Here is a 20,911-nt window from a genome sequence, read left to right on the forward strand (position 1 = left end):
AAGGCCCCAAATGTTGTGGATCTGGCACTATCTCAATAAAAAGAAAAGCTAGCATATTTTTTACAATAAATTGAATTAAGTTTGCATAGTAGTACAACATCAATAACTTTCCAACAACTTGAACATATTCTTATAAAAAAAAAAGATAGTCAAAACTAAAGAAGTGTCACTGAAATTGGCATGGCATTGAGGGCAATGGTCAAAATAAAGCTCACAGAGGAGATGGGAACAGACTGATACAAAATTTAAGAGATAGGAGCAGAAAATTTGCATTCCAATTTCAATTTCAACATTGCCTTACTTGGCAAAAATACTACTATCAAATGTTTTACCATTTTTGGAGACTTAGTTTCAATGAAATGTAGTTTTATTTTTGCTCAGAAATTAAAAATAGTTTCCAGAAAAAACAAAACAAACCAAACAAACAAACAAACAAACAAAAAAAAAACAAACAGGAATCCCACGGAAAAAGCAAAAATAAATAAATAAAAAAATACAAAGATATGTTTTGGTCTTTGTAGACTTCAATATGCAAAACACATTTCCTCTTCTACACAGTTGGGACAAATGTTGCAGAAACATGACTACAATTCCCACGAGATGAAAATGTACCTTTTAACCAAAATAGCAATTGAAAGTATAGCCTTATTTTGTAAGTGTATCAAAATACTAAAGCATACATCATACTTTCTAAATAAAAATGAACTTTCCCCACATGAGAATAGGGTTTCCAGTTGCTATTATGTTACATAACAACCAAAACTATAAAATGAAAATTTAAGCGTGCGATAAGTACAAATGTCACTACAGGAAATGCTAATGAGAGACATGTACTTCACTGTTTTACAAGTGTAAGAAGTCTTCAATGACAAGTCTGAAAAAAGTTTTTAAACTAGAACATTTCAGAAATGACAGTAATAGTAAGCAAGACCACCTGCAGGATGAAAGCCAATACCAACATACTGAAAAACTCTGGGGCATTTTTGCCTGACTGTTTTGAAAAACAATCCTGTTTACTTTATGTTGGTCTGGTAAATAACAGTGAACAAAATTTGAAACCAACACCCTCAACAGAGTTTTTCCATTAAAGACTATTTACTGTACCTAGCTTGAATAATCTATCAAGTCGGATCTATTTTCAAAGTCACCACAGCATTGATTAAAATAGTTAGATTAGTTCTAAAATATTTATATGTAAGAAAATCTGTCTTACTTTGGAAAGTGCTTTTCTTTTATAATAATTCCGGTTTAAGGCAACAGACAGAAACCTCACAAAAGCCCTTTTTGTTTTAAAAGGTGATAAAATAAATCAGGGACTGTCTGGATTTCAGGGTTATTCGACTATATATATATATAAAAAAACTTCTTCCTGAGTGGAGGCTTTTAAGTAACATATTTCCATCAACATGAAATAAATGCATTATTTATTTACAGAGAAAACCTTCCTTCATTCACTTAAAACATGAAGCCACACAGACATAATATAAACACTGCTAATGCAAATTTCATTTAGATCAATTTAAGACCTTTTTTCAGACCAGTGTGCTTTGTAAGACCTACATGAATTATGAAATGTAAGTCAACCTAATTACTGCCGTATGCAATATCTTATTATTATGTAGCTAACTTATCAACTTAAGTTAGTTAGATGAACCTTTGTGTATCTAATGTGTCCTGCTGTTTGTGGCTAAGTCATGTGAAGCAACAGTTTTTGCTTTTATGTTACAGAATTGTAATGGATTTTACACAAGATGCCTATAATGGTTATTTATAAGAGTTTGTTCCCCCAAACTATTGAGATCTGCATTTTCAAATCCTCCTGGAGAAGCTGGTAGTGAACAATGTTTTTTATTTTATTTGAATTCCCTAGCCAAGACAATTTTAAGCTTAGCAAAAATAAATTGATTAATTACATAAGACAGTGAAAACTGAACTGTTCCAGTATAAAAGCAGGTGTTTTCCTAAGCCTAGTACGTAACACTCCAGCGTTTTCATGTCTTCCAGCTGCTTCAGTCACATATTAATTTAAACATAAATACATAAAGCAAGCCAATAAAAAGAAAGAGTTCGAACAATGCTGTGAGTCTGTTAGAAATATGTGTTCGTACACTGGCAGCAATTGAACTTTGAGAAATAAAACTACACATGTGATAATACCCATTGATTGAAGTGGAATCAGTAGGGTTAAACCAAGCCAACACTGAAGAATGGAAAAATGTCTTGGCATAAAGTGCTTTAGTGTCTTTAGAATAGCTTCGAATACCAGAAACCTCACTAAAATGAGAAGACTCGTCTCTTCTAGTCCTTGAACGTTATTACTATTAGATGTTTAATTAAAATTTATTGCATTTATCCAAAACTTAATTTTTACTTGAAATTGTATCTGTTAAATTTAACTGACTAAAACATCTTCAACACATTACCAAAGACTATTATTAGGGATAAATTATTTACAATTCTTCCTCTTTGCTCTCCACTGTGAATCAGTCCTCTACCCCAGACAGTCCTTGTTCAACTCGTCTAGATTTGGGGTCTTAATGTTGACATTACTTTGGGCTTTGAGAATCAGATCACTAATGGCATAAACAGCACATTATTCAAGCCAGTGTAGAGTTGTTAGAATTGAAAACAAAAACCTAAACAGACTATTCAAGAATAGCCTTGGTCTTGTTAGCAATACCAATGTATCCCAAGGTTTTAAGAAAATTTTTTTTTTTACATCATTTCATGTCATTTATCCACACTGTAAAGAGAGGTTGGCTTTTTTACAGCCCATCCCCCTCATTCCGCTAGTGTTTTTAATATTCTTATTATTTTAATACTTTTAAAATCTTATATTTTAAGGTAATTAAAGTTCATCAAAATGCAAAAAAAAACAAACAAAAAAAACAAGCTATGAGAAACAAGTCCTGAATACATATATACATGTAACGTGAGGCTGCAGCAAGCTACCGAGACTTGTGACAATCCATTCTAGATGCAAATGTTACAAAATTATCAAACATTATTGGAGATGCATTTCCTTGATCATGGAAATTGCTCCCTTCATTTAGATTTTCAGAAGACAGTAAAAATGTCAAAATCCAGAGAGCTTTAACGCCCAAAGGAAAATGGTAGAACAGCTTTGCTCCTCTGTGTATCCTTCCTGTTATCTGCTGGGCCTTGCTCTCTAGCAGCCTGCATAAACTACAGACATTTCTCAATGAATTGAAGATAATGTAATTTTCTTTCAAACAGCCTTTAGTAGCTCAGTACCTTCTCTGACTTTCTGAACAATTATGAAGACTGAAAATGCTGTACTTTACTCAGTAACAACTTGAACATTTGGTAGCACTTATGATGAAGCCTTTACTAATCAGAAAAAAATGGGTCTTGATGTTCTGTTCAAATCTGCTATGAAAACAACTTAATGATTACCTTACAGAAGTGTCAGTATAAAAGTAAAGGAAAGGCCAACTGAAGCCAAAATATTAGCATAAAATTACTGAAAAGTCCAATTTATTAAAGTGTCAACCTTAGAAAGAGTAATACACTACTACAAGTAGTGTGGTGAACTCAACAAGAGTTGTAATAAAACCGGTCAGAAAACCCAGAAGTGACTTAACTCTCTAAAAAGCTCTGGCAACTGTAAAAGTCCAAAATAAGAAGGTCAACAAGCCCGGATAGACAAAAATAACGAGGAACTCTTTGTTAAGATCGTTTCATGAGTTAACAGAGATTCTTTAAGGTTTGACTGAAGTAGAAAGTGCATGAGCAGCAGCACAGAGGGATACAGACCCCATTCGAGGCCCCTTAAAGTTGGTTTAATATCAAGGGCTGGCTCTTTTGTTTCTCCATCTCTCACATACACACCAAGTGCAGTATGGCCTCAGACCTGGCACGCTGCTCTCAAGTTCTTGGAGCAGATTTCTCTCTAATTTGGAGTTGATTGCTGTGGGCCCTCTGTGAGTGACTAGTGAAATATGAGTGTGGAGCGAGTATGGAGGCTTGGACGTCGTTTAGGGCTGTGTGCATTTGATTATACGAGTGTGCAGGCACAAAGCCACTGGCCAGTCTGAGTTTGTGTCTTTACATGTATACTGTACGTGCTTGTGTGGAGCTTCTATCAAGGTCTATGTGGAGCCAGAGTGTGTTTTTTTTCCTGCGCACATGTGGTTTTTGGCTAGAGCTAGCGCAAAGACTCAGAGCAGTCTGCAGGGAAAGCGAAAGGCAAAGCTGAATAATTACGTTGCTAAATCCAGAATAAATTATCTGGAGGTAAGTTTCAATGATCAAGTTGTTCCAAACTTTAACTAAAGCAAATAAGTCAGACAGTGTCCTTGTGCTGTCCAAAATCACACTATTTGTTTAAGACCAATGTCAGAGAAAGAGAGGGAACTCTGGGTTTTTACAGAGAAGTGCGTATTACGTTTAATCCTTTTCTGTGCCTCCTGTGTTCTTACCGATTCGTTTCATTTATTTTGCCCATTTTGAGAGCTTATCTTAAAAAGTACCGTAACCAGTACCCAGAGAGAATTCTTTTGATAAAAGTCTTCCAATGAATTACTGTAAATTCAGAAGATGACTCACTAATTTGAGTTGAACAAGTTCAGAATCCCTCCCTGATACAAAACTGGATTTTGCAAAATCAAACTTTAGTTTTAGTCTCAAGATCTCTTGATATTTTTTTTAATTTGTTTTGTTATGGGTGGAGGTTGGAGGGTGTAGGTTTGTTTTCTTTTGGCTTAACTAATTAAACTATCATCTCTAAAAATGGTTGGTGTTTGAAAATGGATGGCCAAGCCTTCAGATTTATTCCTACCCTTATCTCAGAAATTGAAATTTAAAAAAAATTATATTTTGAATGAATTTAACAAATTTGCATTTGTACAATATTAAAAATTGATGTTAAAATACATGTTTGCATAAATGACAAAACAAAAGATAACAAAACTGCCTGAAGCTCTTCATTTTTCTATCGCCGTGTCTTGTAACGCCGTTGTCAAAGGAACAAAAATCTACCAATGATTCTCAGAATAAGGTGTGCTGTTCAGGATACACCAGACCCGTCACGTTGCTGTGACATAATCTCCCTTCAAAGGACGCAACCTCTGAATCTGGATGCAGTCCTGGTTAAAAAAAAAACACTTTAGATTCTTTTCTTTTTTGAGGACTCTTATACAGCCTGTACTTGTAACTCATTTTAACTACTTCCAAAGTTTAGTTTTTCCCTTTTAGCCTGAGTGTTTCAAGTAAAAATACCCTAAATGTTTCTTATTTTAGAACCAACCTCTTAGCCAAAGGCAAACATTTATTTTTACAGTCCAGCATGTTTAAGATTAGACTCTGTTGAAGGACGTCCCACATAGCAGTCATCTAAACTCCATCGTCCAAACTCTAAAATATAACGAAGTGCAAAATGTTTTCTGCTACAGCTTCCCATCTCAGTCGGGACACCGGACTTAAGAAGGACTCAAGGAAGGGAACAATGCAATAGCTGTTTTTCCAGCAATAGCCAGCACAAACACAGACATATCAATTGACTGGCCAAAGTTTTCTTGGATGTGATAAAGTTCCCTAGATATGCTCTATGGATTAATCTTCTCGGACCAAAGATTCCTCCATCCAGATCAGTCCCCTTGTAAAGGAATTCAAGTTTCTGAGTGTCTTATTCAATGACATACAGCCTCATCTGCAGAATTGTAGGGATTCCTCCAGCCTCTCATGCAGAAGAAATAAGTTAGCCAAAAAAGCAGGAAGATTTGGATGAAATAAGCTTTCTCCAATGGTGAGGCGCGCCGAAGTGGAGCTGCTGCTTTTCAGTCAGTGGATGTGGTAAGGGAATTTGATCAGGATTATTGCAGAGCACCTCTCTTTGGATAATTTCCTGGCATGTTTTGTTGGGAGGAGACCCAAAACCCAAACTTCCTGGGGTGAGTATCTCTTCTAGCCAGTAAGCACCTTGGGTCCACAAGAAATATCTGGATGGTGTCACTGGGTTTAGGGTACCTCCACAACCCCATCTCAACAGTACAATCAGCTTCAAGACAACAAGTGTAAACGGGCTGATTAACTTTTCTACAGCTGATAGAAAACTCAAACTACAGTTTTCAGGGTCTGGCCAAAAGTTTAGATTTTTTTTTTTTGACAAATACGTTGTAATGAAATTAGCATTGTTAAGCTCTAAAGTTTTTTATTGACTGTGCCTTTTTGTGTTTTACTGCGACAAAGAAGTCCATCACCAAAATGAGTTGCAATTGATCAAATGTCAGCTACAAATTACTTCCAGGGTGTTGCCTCTATTCTTTCATCTTTCAAAAGATAAGCCCGCAGTCTGAGAAAAGTTTAAAATTATTTATACGGATTATAAAAACAGCTGGGTAACCCTGGGAAAACTCAAATTCCCCAATCCTGAATTTATTGTACGTGCACAACAGAAGGAAAATGAAAGACATAATTCAAGAACTAGGAATTCAAGTCTGAAGCTAATTTACTGAGAACACATCACTGTATATTCCGGCACATTGTTCCGGACCATACATTGAACAGTACCAGAAGCCAGACCCGGTTACCGTATTTGTGTGTACACACTTAGCAAATAAAGAACCGTCTGACTCCATTTCAAGCTGCATCATTTCTTTGAGGCAATGCAGACACGCCTGGTGTATAAACACAAGTGTTCTGACGTCACATAGCAAGATCTGTTGGTCAAAATCAAATTTTACCACTAATGGGTCCAGTTCCACATTGAAATCTTACGCCTTTATTGCAGCTATAACTTTCCTAACAACATTACCCTTCAGAGGAGCAGTTCTACACCTTGAACTTTGACCTACATGCTCATATTTATTAGGAAACATTGAAGAAAGTGCAATAAATCATTCTAAATCAAAAGACAATATCTTGCAGCAGAGTTTGTCCTATTCTTTTTACAACTTACCGTCCTGTTCTTACCCCTGAGTCGCCCCCAGGGTTCATCTTTCTGCTTGGCGTGTTTGCATTCCTGCCGTACTCTATTTAAAGACTGGATCCCTGCACTGGCACGAGGAATGCACATCTGCAGCGAGACCCCTATGCCATTGTGTCCATCATTCTCACAGTATTTCTTTCTAGTTGCATATAGAGTTTGCGACTCCCATGCTGTAGCCCCGCAGGAGCTTTGGCCGCACAAAAGAATAAATATACAACCAGAAAAGAGCTGAATGGAGAGTAAACTTGTTTGTTGCATCAACAAGTGCATTTGGTTGATTTAAGAGTCTCATTTATACTCTGCCAAGAGAGCATCTGCACTTGAGAGCTGGAAACCGAGAAAGTAAATGAGAAAAAGCAGTGGTTGCGCACAGGTCAGCGTGATATTAACACAGTAAGACAACCTTAAGTAAAAGTAACGTTTTTAATTATCGGCAAGTCTAATGCTAAGAGTTTCAAGAACGTTCATTCATTATATCATGTTATCCATTATCATTTTGTTTCATTCTTGCTGCAGATGTAGCCACGGCTCGTTGTTTATGTTTTGGTCCAATAAAACTATGTTTTATTTACCTAAAGTCAAGTAGTTTTAAAATGGCCCAATAGTTTGTTAATAATTTTCTTCCCACTATTTAGATAAATAATAATACCTAGTTTGATAGATAAGTAGATACTTAATTAATCCCTGCAGGGTCTGAATTCAGTTAAAAAAATATTAATTTGGAAGATTTAGAAACATTTAATTGTAATATTTACTTTAAAAAATGATCTGTTTTTTTATTGTTGAAAACGTATAACTGTACTGTAACAATCACAATGTTATGGGTGAATAAAAAGAAAGCTGTCAGTTAATCTGACATGAAAAAAGATAAAACTTTAATCAAAGACCAACTGCTCAAAGCAAAAATACATTTGAAATATATATATTTTTTTTATGGTTTTGTTTTACAACTTTTCAGTTTTCAAATTGCATTTAAGGATACAAATCACCCACCTTTTACAAAGAATATATATTTTATTATCATGTATCTGTTGGTTTTACCTAAACATTACCTGGGTTTGATTGAATTATTTTATTTACATCCAAGGATAGATTTTTTTTTCTAAATTGTACAAAGAACAAACATTAAAAAGTTACTTTAATTTCAACCAGAAGTTGCTTATTTTAAAGAAATGTTTTATTATTTATTTTTTTTACATTTAAAGTAAAATCCAAAAAGAAATAAAACAGTTTATACTCCAAATAAACACTTGAAGAAAACACAAAACATATATTTATAGAAGCTAGCTTGTTGTGCATTATAATAAATGTAGAAGCTAAAATCTCTAATATAAAGGGAGATATTTATTGTCTAGAACACTAAAGAAAAAGCGATCCAACACAAGCTAGCATCATGACATACCGCCCCACGGAGCAACACTGGAGTACATTTCCCTCCTGTCCGGCGGAGAGAGGCGGATAAAACTTTTCGCCTCCCTCCTCCACGCAGCCGCTAAGCCCGTTCTCTCCTGATTCACAACCGCCGGCAAACTCACCTTGGACAAGCTCCGTGGGTCAAACGGGCATTATTATGTTGTCTTCTTCCATGGCTGTGACTTCGGCGGGCAGTTCTCCGAAGAGAGAGTACAGTCGGACTAGTTGGTTGGAGAGCGACAAACGAGATGAGACGGGATGAGAAAGAGTTGGAGGAGGAGGGCGAAAACGAGGTCAGACGGATCCTGCTTTCTCATTGGAGGAGCTGGTTGTCAATCAGCCGAAAGAGTGGGCGAGTCCTAACTGTAAAGGGATTATCGAGACTGATCCTAATTCAGAAGTTCAGTGGGATGGGAAAACAAGCTGGTTTGCTGGGAGGAAGAAAAACAAAACAAAACATAATAGTTCAAATATTTTTGTTTAGTTTTAGCAAATAATTTTTTTTAATTAAACTTGGTGACACAATGTCAACTTCATTTTGTATAAAAATATCTATTTTCAAAAATGACAATGATTTTTATAAAATACAATAAATGTAATTAATTAATTAATTAGTTAATAAGTTAATGGTTTATTAAACTACAATTTGTACAACATATAACCTCAGAAAATATTTATAAACTGAAAGCAAGATTTGGGTGCAAATATTCCAAAGACTAAATAATATGCCTACAAGCCCTATTTGTTTAAATGTCCCTTAACCAAGTTGTGACCCCACTACACCCATTATATAACCATAAACCAAATTCTGGTATACTTTTCCTGTCAGAAATGTAGAGCTTAAACTGCTGGATTTCTTGAAACTGATCAGGCTGACAATAGTTGAGTATCTGGGTTTCTGCCATCAAAAAATGTACATTGCCAATGCCAAAAGCTTATGCTACTTGCTTTGTGCCAGCTACTGGAATGAATGGATGAAGTTTGAAGACACAAGACACGATAGCAATTTACTAGTTTCATCATTCAACAAACAGGGGACTAAGAAGTGTGTGAGAATCATAGGTAAAGTAGTAAGGCAGCTCCTCCTCGTGTGTTTGGTCACACAGAGTGGGCCATTCTACAACCAATATTTGTTGCAAGTGTTTGAACTATTCAGTTAGGCAAGAACAGCACGCCGAAGCTGATCACACTTGTTCAAGAGGGTTGTACTCAGTTCCCTCTGAGTGCAGATACTTGTTTTGATATCGCTACATGCATTGAGTTAGCCTCCAATGACCAAAAAGTTGTTTGGGAGGATTTTCCCAGGTTTTTTGTGTACAGAACCTTTGTGCTCTGCACTGCTGCTCAACCTGCAGATGGCTTTTCCTTAACAATATGGCATGACACAAGAGGAAATGAAAAGGCTTTCCAACGGTTTAAGATTCATTTCCATGAATCAGGGAAACAATGAAGACATAACTGACCCAATCGCAAATTCAGTGGAGCTGCACGGTTCTTAAACTGTGCTACTACTTACCATTTAACAGGCTTGCACTCTCTCCAGTGGTGCAACTTGTGTTGACTACTTACAATATACCTTATTCAATGTTGCATTCTGAATGGCGGTGAAAAGCTAAAAAGCAGACATCGCCAAAAATATGAGCAGTTTGAGCCTTTTCCGTTTCTTGGCTCCGGCAAGAGACTACCGGAAGGAGAAGTGCAGAGGAAACTATTTTAAGGTCATCTGTGGAAACTAAAGTGAATAACGATCAACTAAGAGCAGCCCCAGTGAAGTCTTTGTAGGATCGTCTTGTTGAACTGTGAGGAAATGTGGCACATTTTTTTCCTCAAAACTAGGGCAGACAAAAGAAGCGGTAATCCAGTTGTGAATGCCGGTGAAAGCTTAGGTGGTACTCTGGATGATAAACCACTGATCTAGAACACTCTGTTTCCGTCTAGTTCATGAATGGAAACGCAAACAGCTTTTCCATGGTTTCCTCGAATCCGGGCAAAATGTTGACCCTCTTCTGCGAGATGGCACCTTGTTGCGCTTCATTTATCTGGCTCACCTGTTACTCACTGGGTAGACGCGCTAATAAAATCCATTAGCGCTTCCATCATTCTATGCTCTGGTGGATAATAAACAGAATGACAGTCGCATCTCATTATCTGAGTCAGTGACCTTTTATCTTCCGTGATAAATGTGGGTGGAGATGGAAAAACACATTTGTCATCGGCAAGTAAACTAATAAAATCCCACTATCTTCTGTTAGTTATTGTTAATTGTGAAGATGTCATATTGGATTCCATCAAAAGGTCCTATTTCCTTTCGTTCATTAATATAATTTCAGGTCCATGTACACGATGTGATTGTTTGGAATGGCATCGCTTAATTTGAACATGATGGCAATAGCAATATGTAAAAAAATAATAATAATAACAACAACAACAACTGCAACAACAGTGCTTTGTGAAAGTTTTTATGGAATCAAGACTTTTTCACATTTTGTCATGAATTGACTCAAAAGGTAATGGAGCCAAATCCAGGAGAGTACAGGGGGGAAATCTGTTAGTGGATGCACAATTCTTGAGCCTGGACCAGAGGTTTGCTTTCAAGTTATCCAATTATTAATCCGTGTTAATTAATATTCATAGATCTGACAGAGTTAGAGCAACTTCACAAAAAATAAAAAAATAGGAGAGAAAAAAACCCTCACTCAGCAAGTACAAATCTGATAGACACGTCTGAGAGATTTACAGCAAAAGTTACTTCTACGAGGTTTTGGCTTTATAATAGCTATAATGATTGCTTATCGCATTAAATATGAATACAATTCATTAACGATTATGAATCATTAATGTGAAAAAATGCACCTACTTTGACATGCTGCAGCAGCAGAATCTGTCCTTTGATTTTATCACCTCTTCCAATAAGTCTGGTAACCTTTTACCTAAATCTCTTTGGGAGCAATAATGAGGGGCTGGTCCCCTAACTGACCCAGTTTTATGACTAAAAGATTCAACATGGTGAGTGGATTTCAGTCAGTTCAAGGGGGAAACTAGACTGACACCAATTATTGCACAGAAGAGGGGATTTCCAGTGTCCAGCCAATCCTCAACGACCCCGAGGTCGACCCTGACCGTCATGCAGTGGCACAGAAGTGCTTCATTAAAGTATCTCATTAAGAGCATGAGTGATGAGTAACCATGCATAAAGGAGAAATGGCTTACTGTCTATGTAACTTATTATGGCACATTAGCTTACAGTAAGCTGTTCTTATTTAGTGCAGATTAAATTTTTACAAGTGTCAGATTGTGCAGTAATTATTAAAATGCCTTTGTTCTGCACACTGCATCGGTTTGTGTTGTTATTGGACAGCATGCACTGCAGGTGCTTTTTGTTTTCTCTCCACTCAGCCATCTAAAGGACCTTTGTCTTTCAATTTGAGTTTGAGCACTGAATCTTTCTGTTTGTACATCTGCAGATGAGACATCGCAACGGTCAGTCAGTTCCCATCTGGCTGACTCTGCGGTCATTGGTGCCTCTTCTTTATTTATTCTGTCCAATTGAAATCTTTCTTTCCTAAGATCCTTTTCATCATCTTTATTGATATCCCCCTACTTTACATTATTCATCTCCTGTCATGGCTCTGCGGAAGACAGGTCTGAGGATTCCTGGCCTGAAATACATGTTAAAGATTCTTTTTCAACATTGTACATAATTTATTACTTAGCTCTAAGAAGGAATGGAATGTTTATTACATTTACATAATCATATGTATTATTTTAGCTAATAAATGCTGAGGAATCTGTTAAGCACAGACTTAAAATCTCTCAATTTAACTTGTAATAAATATACACAAAATTTAAATTGGGACGATGTTTGTTGCTAATTAAAACTCATTTAAATGATAAGATTCTTCTCGCTTTTGCCACATTCCTTGGCCCAGTAGGATATGCAATTACATAAAAGAAAATGTTCCTGTTCACACAGACACAAGTTTAAATAGAGTTTTGACTCTGAACGTCTGTCTTTGTCTGCCCTCTGCTGGACATGTTGAGTGTTTGCACAAAGGATTGATGTGATTTTTTTGTTTGTGGATGCAATTCAATTTTTATAGCATGTACCACACTTTTTGGCACCTCTGGCAAAGAGGCATAACATTTAGTAAATTAAATTCATGCACTTGCTTGATCTAAACTTAGGGGAAAAAAATCAGACCTTTTTACTGTGATTGCATTTAATAAGTTGAAGAAAAACTGTACTGAAGGTGTTATAACCACAAAAAATGGTATTATTGGTATAAATGCATATTTTTTGCAATGTTAATTTAATTTTTTCAAAATGGAATAGACAGTAGAATTTGGCATTCACACAAGGATAATGTGTGATGTGTGGTCTTTGCTGGTGACAAAATGGCTAAAAAGGAGCAGCAACTCATATAAACTTAGCCATGAGTGACTTAGCCAAAACTGGAACAGCGACAAAGAAACCTTGACAAGGAAGGACACTGACATCTTGACTATGGTAGCAATTTTTTTTTTTCAGTTAGCTATCTTTTAAATGTATTCATCTGATGGGTTCCTCTCCCTAAATGCTCCAACTTTGTGGTGTAGATGTCCTATTTACAAAATAGGGTTGAACAATATACTGAATATCAGAGTGCTACTGTGAATTCAAAACAATCATTTATTACCATGGGTAAAAAGTGTTTTCAAGAGTCATTTTTTGTCCACAGTTTTGTAAAATGAAGAAGTGTATTTTCTTTTCTGTGTCATGCCATTTTCATGCATGCAGCTTTTGGTAAGAAAACAGGTTTTTCTGAAATCCTTCCAGCAGTCGGGAGTTGTGTGAGGGCGATTCTACGTATTTGTGGTATAAACATGTGGGTTAGGTGTCCAGATATTCTTATCAGAAATAACATAGAGGCCCACTTTGCACAAACCACAATGACTCATTCTATATTTGTCTCTGCTTGGCCTAGATATGTGTTGAATTCCAGTTCAGTGGCACTTGGACAAAAGGCTTACAATCAATCTGGGTAAGCTGTTAAATGGCTCCGGCCATTTAACAGCTTTTATATATATATATATATATATATATATATATATATATATATATATATATATATATATATATATATATATATATATATATATATATATATATATATATATATATATATATGTAATGTAGCAACATGTTGTTATCCTGGATGGAAGAACGCTCTATATTGGACTTTAAAGACTAATTCAACAAGTGCTTTCTTCACAGTACTCTTCCATAAAGGATACAATTACATTGTGTCCCTACAGCATGTCCTGGATTTTCTGACGGTTTTGTTCCTAGAGCGACATTCTGAGAAGACTTCTCAATTATTAGGAAGAAAATAAACAAGCCTCTGTATTTTGCTAAAAAGTTATTTATAAGTTAGTTTTGTTTTACTTCAAGTGTGCTAATATATTTGCACTACAAACTAGACCAAAAATACGGGTTAAGAGGTAAAAACTAAGTTCTTTGAATTACTATGTGGATCAATTTTCCTCCATTGACTCACTGTGTCCAGCAACAGGTTTTTGCTCAACAATAAAAGCTAATTGTAGGCACACGCCCTCAGACGTGGCACTAACAGACAACATGCCCACATATCCAACATGAAGTTTCCTGAATAACTGCAGCAGGGAGACATCACCAGACACCCATTCTGCAGTTTGCCTCCAATGTTCACCAAGGCTCCTGATGGCTTAGAAGCATGCATGGCGTCACTCCCAGGCAGTAGGTGGGTGTGGTCTTCACTGACTGGTTGAACATAAAAGCCTGAATGCTGACACACACACAAACACACATTCACTCAGAGAACACAGTAGCTGTTTCTCTCTTCCTCTGATCCATTTTCCTCCAGCTGAAGTGACATCTATAAGGTAGGTGGTGGACATTTTACAGTTAGTAATCAATATTTAAGTCTTTTTTTCCTGTTCTGTTTTGTAGCCAGTCAACATTTTAATAGACTCTTTTATTTATGTTTTGTTCTTTTAAAATGGACATGGACTTATCAGAATCTTGCAAACGTCGTGGGAACGTCTGTAACTGACAAGTTGTTGGAAAGCAAATATGTCTCTGCCATTGTCCTTCCTGATCTGTCTGTCAGTCTTCAACCTGTGTTTGGCAACTGGGCCTGAAGAGGAACTCATTAAAGCCAGTAAGTAGAGATATGAATGCAATGTGTCCTGAATAGACATGTTTAATTATGTAACACAATATAGTGGTTAAAATGTAAACATATCCAAACTAAGTTTAGAGTTTGATGAGTTTCAACTGTTCAGCCATGAATATAAAATCATGGCCAACAGTCAGGAAACAAATCAAACAACATCAAAGTGTAACTTTGTGGTTTCTTCTTTCCTTTTTAAAAGAAGAACAAACTATTAGATAACAAAGAAGCTAGTTTGTTTCCATCGGCCTGTGAAACCACTTAGTGATCACAGAGAATCTAAGTAAATGGTATGAAAGGTAACAAAATTGTCTATAAATTTGAACACAATAATCTGATTCTTCAAATTAGAACGGAGATATTGTTCCAAAACTGTGAGGCTTGCAGACTTTATGGTCAAATAAGTTGTGTGCTTGTATGGCTGAGTACTGCAAGTTAGAAGTTTTGCTTCAGCCACGTCAGATGAATTCATCATTGGCAGAGTGTATTTTGGCAGAGGGAACGTTAGTTTTGGATAAAAAAAGAAGATATTGCTGCTACTTAGCAGGTCTTTCAATTGGATGTGTAAAAGGTTCCTTTTTTGTAATATAATATCTTATTTTGTCGTAATTCCTTTGAAGTTTTACCTTAACGAAATCATGTATGTGGTGACGTTAATTTCTGCAGTTAATGAAATTCAAATTAAAAATAAAGCTTGAAGAAAAGCCTTTTTTGCCTCTTTGTTCCAAAGTTCTGATCAGCAAAGAGGCTGGATAAAAAGTACAAAGTTGGGTGTGATCAACACCCAGTTCTTCACATTGCCATTAGACACGAGAAATTGTTTTGGACTGGGGATGGAACATGCAAGAGCTGCTGGCTGGCAGTACAAACAAGACCTTCTATCTTTAAGTAGACTCAATGGTTCTGTGATGTGAGATAAAACCACTGTACTCCTGTCAAAATGGGCAGAATGATGAGACTCTTTCTTGACCTTTCTTTAGCTCTACAATCTGATTCAAACTCGACAGTTTTTGTCTCTATTCTGTGATCTTTGCTTACAGTTTTACTGATATGCTGTATGTTAGTGTGGACATACCTTTGTGTTACAGAAAATGAGCATCCTTTAGGGGGTTGGTCTGAAAGAAATCCCGAGTCAAAAGAGGTTCTGAAGGCGGCTGAATATGGTGTGGAGATGTACAACAAAGATTCACAGGACAAGGAGTTGTTCAAGCTGGTCTCAGTTCACAGAGCTAGATCACAGGTTGGACTGATATTTCTTAAAACAAATAATTGTACCCAATCAAAACATACTTCTAATCACTGTTTTATCTGGTTTTATCTGCAGGTAACCAATATGTTCGACTTTAAAATCATCGCAATCCTTGGAAGAACCAAATGTCTTAAGACGCAAAACCTTGACATTAAAAGCTGCGATTTGGACAAAGAGGTAAATCTTTTCACTCTCTGTTCTTCATGTGACCATTAAGAAAAGTTTCAATTTTCCTTCAACACTTATTGTCGTCTTTTCTTTCACAGCAAGTAAAGTGCCAGTTTTTTGTGACTTTGAACCCCCACAACGACAAATATGAGTTGAACACCAAGATTTGCCACAAAGTTGCACAGAAGGTTTAATTCTGTTTCACAGTGTCAAGAAAACCAAAGATCATCCCATTATTTCAATGCTGGAGATTTTAGGCTATCAGTAACAATACATTAAGTTACCTTTAAAATTAATTACACAAAGTCGCATCTAGACCAAAGAGTAAAATCAAACTTCAATAAAATCAGTGAGATTATGTATTTGTTTTTTCTCATGCAAGCTTTACTTTTAAATTCTATTTTTTTTGTATTTAATCATTAGAAAAAATAGTCAAGGAAGAGAGAAAGAGAAAGAGAGAGAGAGAGAGAGAGAGAGAGAGAGAGAGGTGCCAAACCATTAGGAAAAGCAGGCTTCATGATGAAAGGAAGTCTGCAGATTTACAGAAATAGTTTAGACTATTCCTTATTTCAACACAATAAAATTTTAAAGAATGAAGTCTAAACAAATTGAGTAACTGAATAAAACTCACAGCAAGATACTTATATTGATAATGTTTTCTCTTGTAAGAATGAACAACTGTAACTTTGGTTTCAAAAGTAAGAATAATGGATGATTCCTGTTTTCTTTTCAGAAGAACACATATAATTACTTACATTATAATTATAATAAGAGTAACTAATAAGGCATGATTATCATAACATTATAAATGAGTGCTAAATAAAAAGCTAAATAGGTTATAGATTTGATTTTGATAATGAACTTGAAATGATGTAAAATGTGTAACTGCAATCAAAGATCACTGATGTTGTGATCTTTGATTGCAACCAACATCTGGATCACCTGTAGCGAAAGTCATTCAAATCGGTAAGTAGAGATATGAATGCAATGTGTCCCGAATAGACATGTTTATTTATGTAACACAATATAGTGGTTAAAATGTAAACATATCCAAACTAAGTTTAGAGTTTGATGAGTTTCAACTGTTCAGCCATGGATATAAAATCATGGCCAACAGTCAGGAAACAAATCAAACAACATCAAAGTGTAACTTTGTGGTTTCTTCTTTCCTTTTTAAAAGAAGAACAAACTGTATTAGATAACAAAGAAGCTAGTTTGTTTCCATCGGCCTGTGAAACCACTTAGTGATCACAGAGAATCTAAGTAAATGCTAAGAAAGGTAACAAAATTGTCTATAAATTTGAACACAATAATCTGATTCTTCAAATTAGAACGGAGATATTGTTCTAAAACTGTGAGGCTTGCAGACTTTATGGTCAAATAAGTTGTGTGTTTGTGGATTTATTCCACAGCTGATGACTCCTAAATGCAATATCATTGAGTACAAGTCAGATGTTTTGCTTCAGCTACAAGTCAGATGAATTCATCATTGTCAGAGTGTTATTTGGCAGAGGAAACATAAGTTTTGGATAAAAATAAAAGATAGTGCTGCTACTTAGCAGGTCTTTAAATTGGATGTTAGAAGGATATTTTTTTGTAATCTAATACCTTATTGTGTCATAATTCTTTTGAGATTTTACTTTAATGAAATCATATATGTGGTGACGTTAATTTCTGCAGTTAATGAAATTCAAATTAAAAATAAAGCTTGAAGAAAAGCCTTTTTTGCCTCTTTGTTCCAAAGTTCTGATCAGCAAAGAGGCTGGATAAAAAGTACAAAGTTGGGTGTGATCAACACCCAGTTCTTCACATTGCCATTAGACACGAGAAATTGTTTTGGACTGGATGGGGATGGAACATGCAAGAGCTGCTGGCTGGCAGTACAAACAAGACCTTCCATCTTTATAAGGTGGAAGTAACAAGAATTGTGTGAATTTGAAATAATCATGTCAACACCAGTTACAAGCATGACAGAGTTAACAACATGAATAAAGTGGTAAAGGAACTGGAAAAATACTCACAGGATCCAATCAAAACACTCCACTAGGAAGTTACAATTCTCCTGTAGCTCTGATGGTCTGTTGTCCTGCTGTAAGGTGACCGTTTTAAGTTTCCTATTTCATTGTGTAAAAGAGGATCTGTGACGTGAGATAAAACCACTGCAATGCTGGTCAAAATGGGCAGAATGATGAGACTCTTTCTTGTCCTTTCTGGATCAACAGCCAGTTCTTCACATTGCTATTAGACACGAGAATTTGTTTTGGACTGGATGGGGATGGAACATGCAAGAGCTGCTAACTGGCAGTACAAACAAGACCTTCCATCTTTATAATGTGGAAGTAACAAGAATTGTGTGAATTTGAAATAATCATGTCAGCACCCGTTACATGCTGTAAGAGTTTTTTTTTTGTTTTTTTTTAAATTATTGTTATGTTGTGTTTTAATATACAGCACTTTGTATCAGCTGTGGTTGTTTTTAAAGTGCTTTATAAATAAAGTTGGTATGGTATGGTATACATGACAGAGTTCACAACATGAATAAAATGGTAAAGTAAGTGGAAAAATACTCACAGGATTCAATCAAAACACTCCACTAGGAAGTTACAATTCTCCTGTAGCTCTGATGGTTCGTTTGTGGTTGTTGTCCTGCTGTAAGGTGACCGTTTTAAGTTTCCTATTTCATTGTGTAAAAGGTTCTGTGATGCGAGATAAAACCACTGCACTGCTGGTCAAAATGGGCAGAATGATGAGACTCTGTCTTGCCCTTTCTTTTCTACAAACTGATTCAAACTCGACAGTTTTTGTCTCTATTATGTGATTATTGTTTACATTTTTACCGATATGCTGTATGTTACAGTGTATATACCTGTCTTACAGAAAAAGTGTATCCTGTAGGGGGTTGGTCTGAAAGAAGTCCTGAGTCAAAAGAGGTTCTGAAGGCGGCTGAATATGGTGTGGAGATGTACAACAAAGATTCACAGGACAAGAAGGAGCCAAGCAGTGAAACAGGAACAGCAGGCTCATGATAAAAGGAAATAAGTTTCCAGCCTGAAGATATGAAGAAATAGTTTAGACTATTCCTTATTTCAATAAAAGAAAGTTTTAAATAAGAAATTCTTATCAAATTGAGTAACTGAAAAAGCCCTAAAGAAAGATACTTATATTGATAATGTTTTCTCTTGTAAGAATGAAAAACTGTAACTTTAGTCTCAAAAATAAGAATAATTGTTGTTCAAGCTGGTCTCAGTTACCAGTGCTAAATCAAAGGTTGGACTGATCTTTCTTCAAACAAATAGGTGTACCCAATCAAAACATATTTCTATTCACTGTTTTATCTGGTACCTTCTACAGATATCCAATATGATCGACTTTGAAATCAACGCAATCCTCGGAAAAACCAAATGTCTTAAGACGCAAAACCTTGACATTAAAAGCTGCGATCTGGACAAAGAGGTAAATCTTTTCACCCTCTGTTCTTTATGTGACCATTAAGAAAAAGTTTCAATTTTCATTCAACACTTATTGTCGTCTTTTCTTTCACAGCAAGTAAAGTGCCAGTTTTTTGTGAGTTGGAACACCCTCACCAAGAAACATGAGCTGAACACCAAGACATGCAAAAAAGTTACATAGAAGGTTTAATTATTTTTTACAGTATCAAGATAACCAAAGATCATCCCATTATTTCCATGGTTATCAGATCATCAGTAACAATACATAAAGTTACCTTTGAAATTAATTACACAAAGTAGCATCTAGACCCAAGAGTAAAATCAAACTTCAATAAAATCAGTGAGGTTGTGTTTGTTTTGTCTCATGCAAGCTTTACTTTTAAAATCTATTTCCTTTTTAATTTAATCATTAGAAATCATAGTCAGGCAGAGAGAGAGAGAGAGAGAGAGAGAGAGAGAGAGAGAGAGAGAGAGAGAGAGAGAGAGAGGGGTGCCAAGCAGTGAAAAAGGAACAGCAGGCTCATGATAAAAGGAAATAAGTTTCCAGCCTGAAGATATAAAGAAATAGTTTAGACTATTCCTTATTTCAATAGAAGAAAGTTTTAAATACGAAATTGTTATCAATTTGAGTAACTGAACAAGACCTAAAGCAAAATACTTATATTAATAATGTTTGTACTTGTAAGAATGAACAACTGTAACTTTGGTTTCAAACAATAAGAATAATGGATGATTCCTGTTTTCTTTTCAGAAGAGCACATATAATCACTCCCATTATAATTATGATAAGAGTAACTAATAAGGCATGATTATCATAACATTATAAATGACTGCTAAATCAAAAGCTAAATAAGTTTTAGATGTGATTTTGATAATGAACTTGAAATGATGTAAAATGTGTAACTGCAATCAAAGATCACTGATGTGTTGGAGGTAGATAGCAGGTGAAGGATCAGAGGAAAGAGGAACTAAAAGAAGAGCAGAGACGACCAACACCTCAGAGTTTGATGATTTGGAAACACATTGTTGCAACTCAAACTGTTAGAAGAAAAAACTGTACAGGTAAAGAGTTTAGGGTGACATTTGAGCAACACCAGGACATGAACACAGACATCAGGTCATAATGTCTCTAAGACATTGATGGATATGAGATGATCTATCCAAGCAGACAGATAATAAAACAAGCTTAACAACAGTGCCAGCTAATGCAAGTGTATCTATAGAGTGGAGAAACTCTATAAAAGGTGAAAGCAAAAGAGGAACCTTTGGTTGGATCCTCCAGGCAGATTTTAGCCAAAATTGAGATGGACAAAGAACTCTGCAGCTGAAGAAGATCTGGGGCCACAGAGAGCCAAAGACTGTCCTGTGCATGGGGACCAACCCATCAGCCCCACAACATGTGGCGTTAAATTGCACTTAAATTGCACTTCTGTCATCATGTGAGTTCAGACCCCAAAGACAAAGGCAAAGACAAATTACAAAGGCAAAGAAG

General features: G+C 35.8%; 2 protein-coding genes across 3 annotated transcripts in view; one reads left to right on the plus strand and one right to left on the minus strand.

The window, feature by feature from the left end:
- The window catches only part of il11ra (interleukin 11 receptor subunit alpha), a 47,535-nt gene extending 38,896 nt beyond the window's left edge, over nucleotides 1-8,639 (minus strand). The window contains exon 1 of the mRNA XM_008423845.3: nucleotides 8,485-8,639. The gene's annotated coding sequence lies outside the window, so the exon portion shown is untranslated. The remainder of the gene's footprint in view (nucleotides 1-8,484) is intronic.
- Nucleotides 8,640-14,139: 5,500 nt separating this feature from the next.
- LOC103473896 (cystatin-8) lies at nucleotides 14,140-19,910 on the plus strand. 2 transcript variants are annotated; one of them, XM_081613617.1, is made up of 8 exons: nucleotides 14,140-14,263; nucleotides 14,399-14,541; nucleotides 15,642-15,793; nucleotides 15,878-15,979; nucleotides 16,069-16,457; nucleotides 18,961-19,237; nucleotides 19,322-19,423; nucleotides 19,514-19,910. In XM_081613617.1, exons 2-5 carry the CDS (start codon nucleotides 14,454-14,456, stop codon nucleotides 16,162-16,164), a joined length of 438 nt encoding a protein of 145 aa, XP_081469743.1. In that variant the 5' UTR covers nucleotides 14,140-14,263; nucleotides 14,399-14,453; the 3' UTR covers nucleotides 16,165-16,457; nucleotides 18,961-19,237; nucleotides 19,322-19,423; nucleotides 19,514-19,910. The 2 variants fall into 2 exon arrangements, with proteins under 2 accessions (XP_081469743.1, XP_081469742.1); XM_081613616.1 differs by having other exon boundaries at nucleotides 16,069-19,237.
- Nucleotides 19,911-20,911: the final 1,001 nt, after the last annotated feature.

Source organism: Poecilia reticulata, chromosome 12 (genome assembly GCF_904066995.2).
Source record: "Poecilia reticulata chromosome 12, P_reticulata-male-v2, whole genome shotgun sequence".
In the NCBI taxonomy this organism is placed as follows: Eukaryota; Metazoa; Chordata; class Actinopteri; order Cyprinodontiformes; family Poeciliidae; genus Poecilia; species Poecilia reticulata.